The sequence below is a fragment of the Chaetodon trifascialis genome, chromosome 21 (genome assembly GCF_039877785.1).
Source record: "Chaetodon trifascialis isolate fChaTrf1 chromosome 21, fChaTrf1.hap1, whole genome shotgun sequence".
Lineage (NCBI taxonomy): Eukaryota > Metazoa > Chordata > Actinopteri > Chaetodontiformes > Chaetodontidae > Chaetodon > Chaetodon trifascialis.
In genome coordinates this window covers 11,424,489-11,437,627 of record NC_092076.1, presented here as the reverse complement: position 1 = coordinate 11,437,627, position 13,139 = coordinate 11,424,489, and the positions used below count along the sequence as shown (strand labels likewise).

The window sequence follows — 13,139 nt, the reverse complement described above, 5'->3', positions numbered from 1 at the left end:
TAAGATGTGTTTTTGGGGTCAAAGTTAGAATTAAAGTCCCCCTTCACACAAATGTGCATTCTGTGTGTTGTTCCTCCTTTTATGTGCACTTTGACGCCTGACAGCTGTTTTCACACTGATTGATAAGAATCTCATCTCATTATATTTAACACCATAACACTAACATGGGCCTTTTTCTGCACCAATACTGTTGCTTTTTATGCTTTTGTACATTTTGATTGCACTTTCACACCTTCCCTTGAGTTTTTCAAAGCAGGACTTTTACTTGTAAATGTGTTTTTTGTTTTGTTTTTTGTTTTTTTTTACAGTGTGCTATTAGTACTTTATTTAGGTATCTGGATACTTCCTCCACCACTCTAAACACTCAGGGGCCGAGAAATATAAACGTGCGTGCATGTGCACCCGCGCGTGCGTGCTTGACCCCACCTAGCGGGTCCGGCTGGTATCAAACTCGTGTGACGTCACATTTGGGAAACGAAACTGACGTCTGGGAGTTTCCTGAGAAAACCTCGGGCGGCCCGAAAGCCCCGGCTCTCTGCGCCGTATTTAAGGAATGAGCAGCCGGGACGGAGCGACGGTCTGTCAGCCAGCCAGCCGCACGTCCGACCCGGAGCCGCCGTCCTGCATCACGCCTCGGCCTCGTTGACCCTGAACCCCTCGTTCGTGTGGAAGCCGTCATCTTTGTTGACTCGTTTCACGTGAGTTCAGTCATCAGCTGTGAATTTAACAACAACAACAACAACAAGCTGCTGCTGCTGTTTGTGCAGCTCCTCTGTCACGTCATCACACAGGCACAGGGATATTTAACGATACTGCATCCGTACACAGGAAGAAAGTAACTATAATCTATCATATGCTTTACGTACTACGGCATCCAAGTTTTTCCACTCTGTGTAACTTTATATCCTATTTAACTTCGACTTTAAACGCAGCTGTACATGAAATACTAAGTACTTTTACTTTTCATGCGCCAATTTTACTGCAACAGTTAGAGTATTTTTTGATAAAACTGGCCTCTTTTTTTTTCTAACTCACTCTGGAGTATTTTGGTCCTGGGGGCTGAAGCAGATCTGGCCTCATCTTCTCCTGCTTCCTCTTTCTGCATGTCAGAAATCGCTCAAACAAGCTGATTTTTGCAGCTGCGCTGAAGCACAGCAGAGGTCAGGCTGGTGATGCTCAGTGTGTGTATGTATGGAACTGTGCTTGCATCGGGGTCTTTCAGAAATAGTTTCTACACTTTAATTAACAGTTCATTCAAACATGCAAGGCGCCTTTTCTTTTCTTTTTTTCTTTTCTTTTCTTTTTTTTTTTTACTGTATTTACTCCCCTTTTCTGATGCTACTAATGCTAATATTTGTCGGACTCTTTTTCTACACGAATCCGGTTGTTAGGTGACTAAATAGCGCCATCTATACGCAAAAATAATATAGATGGACCTGAAAATTGTGGTAATTACTACAGATCTGTAAATACACATGAATAATTGTGGCGATTAAACATTCAGCCTGGCTCAGCTGCTTTTATTGATGAAAAATTGTTGCACCACAATTATGCAGTCCTTTCCTCTGGTCCTGCGCTGCCGTTGCTCTCAGTGCAGAGGAGGCTGGATGGTGATACAGCTGCAGGACTGAAATACTGGTTTGGATGATGTGGGAACCGCGCTGCTGTTCAGTGGAAAGGCTCAGCCCTGACATATTGCATATGACAGCAAACCAATGCAGCAGCTCTGTTGATGTGACATTGTTTTCTTGCTCTTGCAGAAATGTCTCATTCCAAACCACTGCTCATCCCGTGGCTGCGGGCCCACGTTGACAGCAGCAGGTATCCTGGTGTCCAGTGGACAAACCCGGAGCGAACAGAGTTCTCCATCCCGTGGAAGCATGCTTTAAGACAGGACTCCTCTGACATCGACATTCTCATATTCAAAGTAATTCTCACACACAGTTTAGAAACATCAGTGGAAGTACAGGACGAAGTAGTCATGAATATGAATTTGACGTAAGCTGGTGTCTGTAGTGTAATGGCTGTTCTCCCTGCAGGCCTGGGCAGAGGTGAGTGGCAATGGCCGGGCTCAGGGAGAGCCCTCGATCTGGAAGAGGAATTTCCGCAGCGCCCTCCGAGCCAAGGGCTTCAAACTGGTCTCTGACAACAAGAACGACCCCGCCAACCCCCATAAAGTGTTTCACTGGCCAGATGAGTCGGGATCAGGAGGTGAGGACCCACCCGGGCGTCCATAGACAGGCACCGTATGGTCCTTTATTTTAGTGGATACCAGGCACGTTAAAAGAGAGGGGGTACTGTTTCCTCTGATGTACAAAAAAAATAAATAATGACGTGTATTCATTGGCACCTGGTATTAAAAATGCACAAATAATACAAAACACAGTGTTCTCTGGCTGGCAGGATCCAAACGCATGCTTCATTTCTCTTGCAGTTTTATTCATGCAAAATTATTCAGCTTGTGTATCTTAACTTTAATCCCAGGAAGGGGGGAGGCATCATCACTCTGCTGTTGAGGATTGCAAATTAGATAAATACAAAAATCAGATAATGCAGTAAATTCATCACAGAGGCTGCTGATTTGCTCACGTGTGGGTTACGTGTGCATTTGATATGATAAAGCAGCTTTCTGTCAGTGTGGCCACGTACCTTACCTTCACGTCACTTACCTTCCATCTTACATATGTTTATGTCCGGATTCGTGCTCCTGTGGCTGAGATTTGCCAAGGCGGTATGCAGATGCAAAGCGTGCAAGTCAATGCCATTTGCGGAGGGGATTATAAGATTAAAGGGGTGTTTCTGAGGAGAATAAATGATTAAAAGATAGTAAGCAGCAAATTATAACTGAGCTCTGTGCTTTCACTCTCAAAGCGAACTCTTCTGCTGGATCTCAGGACCAAGATGACCCTGATTTGTTTGAGCATATTGGCCCTCCTACACAAGAAGTAAGACTTGCAGGGACACAGGAAGTAGAATGTAAATGCTGTGTTTTTATATAACTGCGTATGAACTCATTCAGATGTGTGTTTTGTGATATTTCAGAGCCAGGTGGTCTCGTGCTTTGATGACTGTCTCTATCTTCCAGAAGAAGCTGTGTTTTCAGGTAAACGAGCCCCTCTCTATCCACGAAGCTGAATTGGTCAAATCCTTAATTTGATAGTGAGCGATGTGGAATCACTGCTGATCAATATCTGCCTGCAGATTCAACTGTCAACCAGGATATCCTCCAGGAGTGCCTCAAGGGACTGAACATCGGTCCTGAAACAGGTAGACCTGTCAGCTCTGCTCATCATTTCCTCCTCACTGCTGCAGTGTGAGCAGAAAACAAGAGTATCAGAGGTACTTTTCCTCGAAAATAGTTTTTCAGTTTCTCAAACTTTTCCACAGAGGGCACTGCAGCCTTTGAGCCTCCTCCCGAGCAACAGCAGCTCCAAAACCCGGTTGTGATTGGTGGATGTGCGTTGCCTGGGCAACAGCAGTATCCAGTAACGTTTGAGGGTGCAGTCGGTGAAGCTGGGTTGCCTGAGCAACCGGCAATTCCAATGGAGGGAGCCGTGGGAGGGGTCTGTGGTGGGCAGTTGGCGGAGCAGTTCCTACATACCATGAACAAGACCAGGGATGGAGATAATTTCAGTGAGTTGATGGGTGCTGCTGTAAAAATGAAATGGGGAATTTATACAGACACTCAGAAATGCCTTCCCCCACAAACTGTTATGGTGGAATAGCATTAAACAAGGTGACCTGTCAATGTGAATAATAATGACAAACAAGAGCCACTTGAATAGGGTGTTTTAAGCAGGAATACAGTTAAGAGTGAAGCTGGTGAACGTTTTTTTCCTCACACACTTCTCCTCTTTGTGAATCCTCAGAGACTCAGTTCAGGATATCAGTGTACTACAGAGGGGTGAAGGTGTCGGAGCAGCTGGTGGAGAATGAAACTGGAGTCCGTTTCGTCTACAGGTAACATCAAAATGGAGCTTTCATCAGAGGAAACGTGTCTGGCAAACTGCTCATTATCCCCAGTTTAGCTTCAGGTTGAAAAAATAGTTTGGTGTTTTGGGATATGTGCTGTTCTTTCTCACAAAGAGTGAAAGACATGAGAAGATTGACACCACTCTTGTGTGTGTACGTGGCTGGAGCCAGGAGACAGTTAGCTTAGCTTAGCATAAAGACTGGAAACGGAGGGGAAACAGCTAGCCTGGCTCTGTCCGAAAGTAACAAAATGTGCTAACTAACCCCTCTAAAGCCAAAATGCTAAACTATTCCTTAAGCACTCTCAGTGCCTTTTCCAGGCTGCTATTCAACTTAAAACTCAATAAATAAATGCTGTCTTCACATCACATTAGCCCTGAACTCGTCGGGACAGCGTTGGATCCAGAGTCAGGCCTCTCCCTGGTCCCTCTGCCGAGTCCTGGAGTCATGTTGGATCAAACCCAGGTCAATCTGACCCAACGCATCCTGAACAAGCTGGTGGGTTTGGACTTGAGGGTGTCCGGTCATGTGGTCTACGGCCAGCGACGGGGCGAAAGCAAAGCGTTTTGGAGCTTCTCCAAATTTGACCGGAGCAGACAGCCCCAAGAGGTTTCGAAACTGCATCCTCAGCCACTGTACCTGTTCAAGGACTTCTTGCGAGGTGGGTGGAAGGAATCATTGCGCAGCTTTTTAATTAGCGTACCTGTGAGTACATGCGCCGTATCTTGTGATGTGTATGTGCCGACTGATTGATCGTCCCTCCAGGAATATTGGACTTCATCGACGGGAGAGACTGCCCCCCCTGCTCCCTGTTCTTCTGCCTCGGTGAGAAGTGGCCAGATCCAGACAACAGGCCTTGGGAGAAGAAACTCGTCACAGTGGAGGTGAAGGAACCTTTAAATTATTAAAACTCACACACAGTGTTGTGCTCTCAAAGACCTTAAAGCAGTATATCAGTTTGGCAGAGAAGGTTTTTTTCCCCCACTGCACACACCTCTATCAAATTTCATGAGTGATCAAACCGCCAAAATTGCCCACTCAAGGGAGCTGCAGTCAGCAGCACTTTTCAAGAGGCAATTTTGTCTCAGTATTGATTAATAGCTCTGAGGGAACAAAGCCTGAATACCAGTGGTGACAGCTGATTCCTCTGGCGTAAAAAGGTTTTCCTGCCCCCGAGCCTCCGCGGAGGAGCGCATGCTGAGAAATGAAAAGCTTATACAAAACTTTAAAGGAAGCCAGCTTGACACGTCTCGCTGCTCCAGCTTTCTCCAGTTGCATGGCTTCTGTCAAGCTCACATTTGCAAGCTTGCACGAGTCATTCTTGTCACTGCATCTGCCATCTGCTTTTTTTTTTTTGTCTCAGGTGGTACTGACTTCAATGGAGTTACTGAAGAATATGGCTGTTGGAGGCGGCGCCTCCTCCCTGCAGTCTGTGGAGCTGCAGATGTCGCTGGAAGAGATGATGGAGATGTACTGACGCGCTTTGCTGTGCTGAAGAAAGTCACTGTTTACCTTTTTTTGGTGACCTTTGACCTTGAGAAAAGCATCTCAGAAGTAATAATGTTTACATGTTTTATATCTTTATTCTACACAAAATAGAACAGATCAGGTGATAACACTGTTAATGATTGTTCTAGGGTTGGATTTGCTGGTACTGCATAAAGGAACAAAGCAAATGTATTTAAATTGTAACTTGTACCATGTTTAAACAGAAATATCTGCTTTAAAATGAACTGAATTTTTTTACCTAAAAAAAAAAAAGATGTGAAAATTTCACTCTTTCTCTATTCTGCCCCTGCGAGTTAACGTGCTCATGCTGATGCAAGTGCACTTCTGTTTTTTACTGTAACAAAAAACAGCAGATTTCGTCAGTCATTTCAGCCTGTTAATGATCTTATTTGTTCATTTGTTTGACAGTAATGTGTCAGAATAAAAGTGATAATGAATTAACAAAGTTCCACATGTCGCAACATGTGTAATTAAATGAAGTTTCACTCTTAGCGTCCTGATACTGGAACAAGATGTAAAACCTCCACTAAATAAAAATAATAGTAAAGCCTTGAACTCAACTGACAGATTTAACAGTCCAGATGTGATCAGAGCATCTGGAATCAGTCTAAATATTCTGATCTTGTGTCACATGAGACCATTTCAGCGCAATATGCTAAATGTACACCTGAGCTCAATCTCGGTTATGTGCCACAACACTCCAGAGACGGTACAGAAAAGAGTAAATATGCTGCACAGATGTTTATTTCACTTATTCTCATGTATCAAATATTAGCTTATCCCAAGTTTACTCTGAAGCTTCTCTTTAGAAGAGAGACTAAATGGAACTATACATCGAAATACACACAATATCAGTACAAACAATAAGATATCAAGATATTCCGTTTCTATCTTTTCTTGAATTTGTTCAGTTTCAGAATGGTTGACTGGTGTTCCAAATTGCAAAGTTTTCTTTTCAGTCTGTCCTGCAGCTGCCTTTTCAACGCACGTACTGTTGCATGCAGTATGTGTACAATTGGGACATACTACTTCATCATAACAGCGCCTTGAACTTTAACCCTCTTGCTCTTACATCTGCCAGAGTCCATAGTGTGAAAAGACTCCGCTCTCGGCAGCTCAGTCGATGTGACGTATCTTCCCGCAGTCAGATTCTAGAAATTGGATATTTACAAAAGGAAATCAATCAACCTCATGAATGATTGACATGTTTCAGTTCTTCTCGCCTTCCTCTGCTTCTCCATCGTTCTCTGACCCAGACTCCCTCTCCTCAGTGAGGGAATTTTCCCTCAGTCCTGACATCGGGACCAGCTTCCCCTCTGAATCCACTCCCATCGGCTGGATAATGTTCCCTCTGCGAAACAAATGGGGGGTAAAAAACATCAGCTATTAATCTGTATTGCCACTATTCTTACTGCTCTGCTCTGAGCTTAAACTGGACTCTTAGTGAGGAGGGTTTTTTTCCATCTTTTCAAACTGTTTGCCCTGCTGAAGATTTGCACAAATAAACTTGATCTCTGCATAAAAAATGTTATTGATAGCTGATGCTGTGTGTCTCTGAGTCCTTGTCATTTCACTGACCTGGACAGCTTGTTAAAGAGCATGATCAGCCTCTTGGCCTCCTCCTCCTTCTCCTCCTCGGTCATGCCCTCCATGGGGTCCGGCTGCTCTGCCTCCACCCGCCCTGTCACCGGGTTGATGCGATCTTTGACCTGCCGGTACTCCTCGGTGTCTGAGTCAGAGTCGCTGGAGTAATGGCCGTCAGAGCTGAGGGTCCTGGACCCCTGGCCGCCCAGCAAACCTCTGGTGGCCAGCAGGCCCGCTGCGTTGCCATAGCCCGTGTACTTAACAAAACGACTCACTGGAAGAAGACGTGAGGGTGGTGAATGGTGGAGACAAAGCATTGTATACACACAAAACATTTATTTTTTATTGAGTGAGCTATGTACAGGAAATAAGAGATGAAAATCAGATGGGGTGTCCATCAAATTTTCAACACTACATACTTAATTAGTAAGCAGGGGTCACTGATTACTAACGCATGCTGTGCAGGCCAGCATTGCTGGAAACCAACGGAAAGCATATTAAATTCTAGTGGAGAGCCCGGTTATGTCTGGCTCACTTCTCAAGAACTGAATGCAAAATCACACACAAGACTATAATTAAGAATATTTTGCATCTTTATCGTCCACTTAAAAGCAAAGTACGTCCTCATTAATCGATGGAGAGAGACAAAGTCTGCTCTTACCATTTTCCTTGCAGAGGACAAAGATGAGGTCAGCTGCGCAGTGTTTGACGTCCGTGTCCAGATGAGTCATGAGACGGATCAGACGACTCTTCACCGTGGAGCCTTCCTCTGGCCTGTGGGACACGTCTCTCAGAGGAGGCAGGATCTAAAGACGAGGGGTAAACGCATTTGAAAGTTTCAGTTATCATCCAAATATTGTGAGAAGCAAACTGTGAGCTTTCTTCCCACTGTTTTTGGGGGTATTACATGTTTCCTGATGTAGTGGCGTGTTTCTCTGTGCGCCCTGCAGCTCTCTGTCAGCAGATTGAGGATTGGTGTCAGCTTCTCTTTGATCTTATCACCCTGAGAAGCACACAAACGAGGAACACCCCCCCAGGTTATTTCAGTATGAGCAAGCAGTCTGTTTTTAGGAGGAAACTCTTAATTTTACGCATTCTGCCTCCTCACTGCAAATTACTGTCTCCCTCACCGACTCCAGGCGTCTCTCCATGAACAGCACGAGGGTGTGGACGCAGTCCATGTTGACCCCCTGGCACTGCTGCGAGCCCGGCTCCGGAGGCACCATCAGCAGCACATCCAGACACTGCAGAGGCAGCGCTGACAACAGGTTGACTGTGTGACTGTGGGATTGAAAAAATACAAACATATACTGCCAATAAAGCATCACATTAAACATTACATTTGTTCAGACAAGACTGAGAGAGACATGAATGTATATCAGCCTAACTTTTCTGAAAACATGATTAATGACAAAGGCTTTGCAGATAACAGGGGCTTCACAGTTAAAATGAAATAAAATTATACAAGAAAGAAATCCAGGCCTCAGGAAAAATAGATTTATTATTCTAATTAGAGTCAGATCTGCTGAAAAATTTAATCTGTTTGTGCCTCAAGTGAGTAAGCAATGAGAGGACATGTGCTATTAAAGCTAGAGGTACTTACTTAGAGATGAATGATTATCACTAACTTTCAAAACAATGCGTCTTTATGAAAGTGAGATTTAGACAGGATTTTACTACCTCGGATTAAGGTTTTATTGAATAAACCCAAGTGGATTTCACAAAACTCCTCACAGAAATCCAGGGTACAGGTGAGAGTGGTCAATGAAATTTTGTACTTTATGAATAAAAATCTCAAAAAGCTTTTACTCCCACTGACAAATGCACTTTAATACAAATTACTAAGAAACAATAAATAGCAAAGATTATGCTCTTGATAATTACTGATGACTGTCACTGCTGTTTTCTTTCTATCCATCCTCACTGAGGGTCATGCTCACCCCTGCAGTTCGTCAGTGTCGTCTGAAAGCAGACACTTCCTCATCAGGCAGAGACGCAGGAGCGCCACCAGGTGTCGGTAGAGAGCTGCGTCATCCTGAGGAGGGAGGACACAGCGCACACATGGCACAGCTCATTTCTCTCTGATGACATGAAGCTCAGCTGAGAGATGTGTTGACTCACTGACCTCACTCGGCTCCTGCCTGTGGGCGCTGTAGGTGATGTTGAAGAGGATTTTGAGGATCTCTACGATACGCTGAGAGGCTTCCAGTGAGATGGGTGGCCTGTCTGGTCCCAGCACACACTCGTACTGGTCTTTCCACTCAACGTCCAGGCAGCTCTCCAGAGCTGCAGTGAGGAAGGACACACCTCCCTCCTGGAAGAGCAACAAAGTGTGAGTGAGAGCTGGAGGGAGGCCAGTTCAGAGATGTAGAAGAAGTCAGTTCACATGAATATTAGATCCCAGCAGATTGTTATATCAGAATGATCTACCACATATTTTAACTACCATGATATGCATTGCAGTAGACACTTAATTCTGTCGTGAGTGAGGTTATGTTACCTGTTGAAGCTGAGTCCTGAGCTCCGGGCGCAGTGCAGTAATGAGGAACAAGAGGCGTAGTTCATAGAACTGAACGCTGGAGGGAGACGAGCAGCTAATACTGGAGGAGAGACGCTCAACGAGACCACACATGAGCCTGAGGGAAACAATGAGAATGGGTCAGCTGTCTGGAAACATTCATTTAAACAAAGGCCAAATGAAGGTTATGACAAGTCAGTGAGATCAGACATACACAGGTTTGTCTCAGTCTGCTCCATCAATTTCCAGTTCAGTTTGGAATTTAAACTTCTGTGAACAGGCAGGAACTTGTTGGGTGTATGTGTATATAATTAGACATATAAGCAAGGCGTTTGTGAACATTCTGGCATGTCTCTGCCTTTTCTCACTGAGGTGAAACAGAAGCATTTGCTCTTGGTCCACTCATGTGTAACATGGATTCATGTACACAACCCTTCCTGCAACTCAACTCGATCGCTGCATCAATAGAAACACCTTGAAGTGATTTACGGTCTACATTTTGGACCATTCTCTTCAGGAAAAAAGCAGCTAAATGGACTCAGAAACACAAGTAACAAAGCCAACAGCTGCGTTCGACAGTATTGTGGATTGTTTTGTGTGTGTCCTGTGAGGGAGCCCACCTGAGAGCGCTGAACCTCTCCTGTGCCCAGGTGCTGTTGTACACCACATTACACAACACCTTCAAGGCCTCTTTCCTCTGTGCCTCCTCTCCTGAATCTCCCTCCTCCTCCTCCTCTTCCTCCACCACCATCTTGCTCTCTCTGCGGTCCCTCCTCCCTCGCTCCAGCACCTTGTGATGGATGCTGCCTCTGTGCATTTCGTTGATGCTGGCCCTGTGGCTCCCAAACCAGCTGATGCTGTCCAGATCTCCGCTGTTGGTGATGCTGATGTCGCTTTTGGCGTCCTCATCAAAGGCAGAGCACTCGTCGTTTTGGTAAGCGGCTTCGACGTCGCCTTCGTCCTCGTCAGCACGACACTGCGACAACAGTTTGGCCTCAGCGAGTGAAGCGATGATGTTGTCGTAGAACTCAGAGTCAGGGTCGCTGGCTTCGTCGCCCGCGTCGCACGTGGTCAGCCCGGCCAGTTTGGCCACAGTCAGCAGAGCAGTGTCTGTCACCAGAGGGCCCAGGACCTTTTTGTCTCTGGAGAGGATTCTCAGGGTGCGTAGAGATACTCTCAACAGACGACATTTAACTCCTGTTCTTATGAATCTCAAGAGGACAACAGCTAAATTCTGAGGACAGGAAATGAAAAAAAGACATTTAACATCAGTCTTCAAAGGAACAACTTACAGCACCTGTGGGCAGCAGATACCTGTCTGAGGAGGAGGCCTCGATCCTCCTGGTCGTACTCGTCACAATCAGAGTCAGAATCAGTGAAGTCCCTCACTTTATTCTTCTTGAACTGGAAGGCAAATGAGAAAAAATATCAAATGTTTCCCACTTTATTAATGGATTTCTCATGTGAAACCAAAATCTATACTTGGAGATTATTTCTAAATTGTGGCAGTGCTGTACCTCTTCCAGCTTCTTTTGCTTCAGGAGGTGGAGAGTTCAATTTCAGTGAGCAATGCAGCAGAGGAGGAAGAAAGAGAATCAGCACAGGTTCATCTCACCACTGTGAACCAGGGGCCACATCACACATCTATTAATTAACTAACTATTTACAGCATCCACCCAAAGTGATCCCTTTCACGACACTGTCCATTCAATAACCCGATTGTCTGAGTTGGTCTCCTGCTGAAAGCTGCTGAGCTAAAATATGAGAAGGGGACCCTGCTGCTATGGAAGACATCATATTTCTGACTTAATGCACTCACTACGTCTACAGTGATTGGTTGATAGGAGAGCAGTCTGTGTCAGTGAATGTGAAATAAAATACTTGTCAGTACTTATAGGAGTGTGAAAAGGAAGAGTAGATCAAATATGATAAAAAATAATACAAAAAGTTTCAAATCAAAATTGTAATTAACTTAGAAATCAAATCAAATTTAAAATATTAGAAACTTTTCCTTCAAATATTAAATTAAATGTGAAAATGTAACTGTTGATATAAACATTTTGTGTTGAGCGTTAAATAAAGATGAACATGCAGTGTGCTGGTTATTCAATCGCTCCGCCTGGGCTCAATCTGCCTGAGCATGCAAGGAGAGAGGATCAGGGATAACTGATACAGCAGAATTACTAATCACAGACAGACTGTGGAGCAGGGGTGGGGAGGGGTGGATGAGATGGACGGGTGGGGTGAGGTGGGGTAAGAGAAGGTTGAGGTGAGCTTAAAGGAACACAGAAGACTACGTAAACCAGCTTACTTTCCTCCGCTCCCTCTCCTCTGCATCAAAGAAGAAGCACTGGGCAAACTGCAGGCGAGAGACGACAGAGCGGCGGTTTGAAAAGGCATCGTCCAGACACAACAGTGCGTGAGCTTCTGCGCGGTGGCGTTACCTCTTTGTTGAACTCCTGCAGCTGTGTCTGAACACCTTTCTCATCCCCCTGCTTGATGCACTGGATAATCCCCTCCAGGTCCATGTCCATGCTTCCTGCGCACACATGCACACGAACAATCATTCAGGCCATGACAAAATGAAAGTTACACAACAATAAGGATGAGGATGGTGGTGACCGAGGTCACGCGTTATTAAATACATTTTAAAGTGTCAAAATGAAGGGACAAAGAAATACATCATGTACAGTAGGTGAACAACAGGTCATTAAAGGGCAGAGATGATGACTGTCAGTAAAATACACAGGAGCCACATCAGATTGATCACCACTAAATGCTTCCTGGCTAGCTAAAGCTAACTCTTCTTCATGATAACTGTCTGTTTGTCTAAACTTACCTTGTGCAGTTCACTCACAGAAATCAGCCAGGTGATACCTCAAGTCTGCCAACCCAAGAGCTGTCACGACTCCAACTTTCCAGCACACAGCTTCCCAAAGTGTTTCTCAGTCCACGTATGCACAGTATTCTACGCTCTGCCTCTGAATTTGCTCAATCCACTTGCTTTCCAGTCATGCACTCAGCATGTCTCTCTGTTGCTCACTCTCTCTCTCTCTCTCTCTCTTTAATCCAGGAGAGATGCAGGAGCCATGGAGTGGTTATGGTTATAATCCACTAATGGACTCTCAGCTTATATCTCTCAGTGTTAACCCTCTAACCTACAGGTTTTCCAGACTTGCACTGCACACTCTCTCTCTGTCCAGCTTTGACACACTCGTTCACTCAAATCTCTTAATAGCTTGGGAATCAGTGGAATAACCATAAAAGATTTAGTTGTTTTTTTTTTTATCATTTTTATCATGGCTCTGTTACATAACCACACTGGAACTATTGATGGAAATGCATCTCGGAGTCACCTGAGATAACATCAATATTTTTTAGTGTATGGCTTAAAAATGTCTGTTTTTTTGATCACAGTCCTTCCATCATGTAAATGAAAAGGTGCAGTGAATTGTGCATGCAGCATTAAAATGCTGTTTGCCTGCAGCCCCACAAGATGGAGCTATTTTCATGATTGAGTCAATCCAAATATAAAGTCTGAGGAGGTTATGTATCT

At 44.7% G+C, this 13,139-nt stretch overlaps 2 protein-coding genes across 2 annotated transcripts; one reads left to right on the top strand and one right to left on the bottom strand.

Moving 5' to 3' along the window:
• Positions 1-490: 490 nt before the first annotated feature.
• irf3 (interferon regulatory factor 3) lies at positions 491-6,215 on the top strand. Its single transcript, XM_070989852.1, has 11 exons — positions 491-698; positions 1,761-1,927; positions 2,040-2,211; positions 2,872-2,945; positions 3,043-3,103; positions 3,202-3,267; positions 3,388-3,633; positions 3,870-3,960; positions 4,347-4,633; positions 4,738-4,856; positions 5,336-6,215. The coding sequence occupies exons 2-11, from the start codon at positions 1,763-1,765 to the stop codon at positions 5,447-5,449; spliced, it is 1,395 nt and encodes a 464-aa protein (XP_070845953.1). The 5' UTR covers positions 491-698; positions 1,761-1,762; the 3' UTR covers positions 5,450-6,215.
• LOC139349256 (chaperone Ric-8A) lies at positions 6,208-12,703 on the bottom strand. Its single transcript, XM_070989855.1, has 14 exons — positions 12,423-12,703; positions 12,028-12,122; positions 11,895-11,942; positions 11,101-11,118; positions 10,898-10,987; positions 10,204-10,817; positions 9,566-9,701; positions 9,191-9,379; positions 9,006-9,100; positions 8,196-8,346; positions 7,973-8,068; positions 7,727-7,871; positions 7,060-7,339; positions 6,208-6,832 (listed from the first exon to the last, which is right to left on the bottom strand). The coding sequence occupies exons 2-14, from the start codon at positions 12,115-12,117 to the stop codon at positions 6,691-6,693; spliced, it is 2,094 nt and encodes a 697-aa protein (XP_070845956.1). The 5' UTR covers positions 12,118-12,122; positions 12,423-12,703; the 3' UTR covers positions 6,208-6,690.
• Between the last annotated feature and the right edge of the window lie 436 nt (positions 12,704-13,139).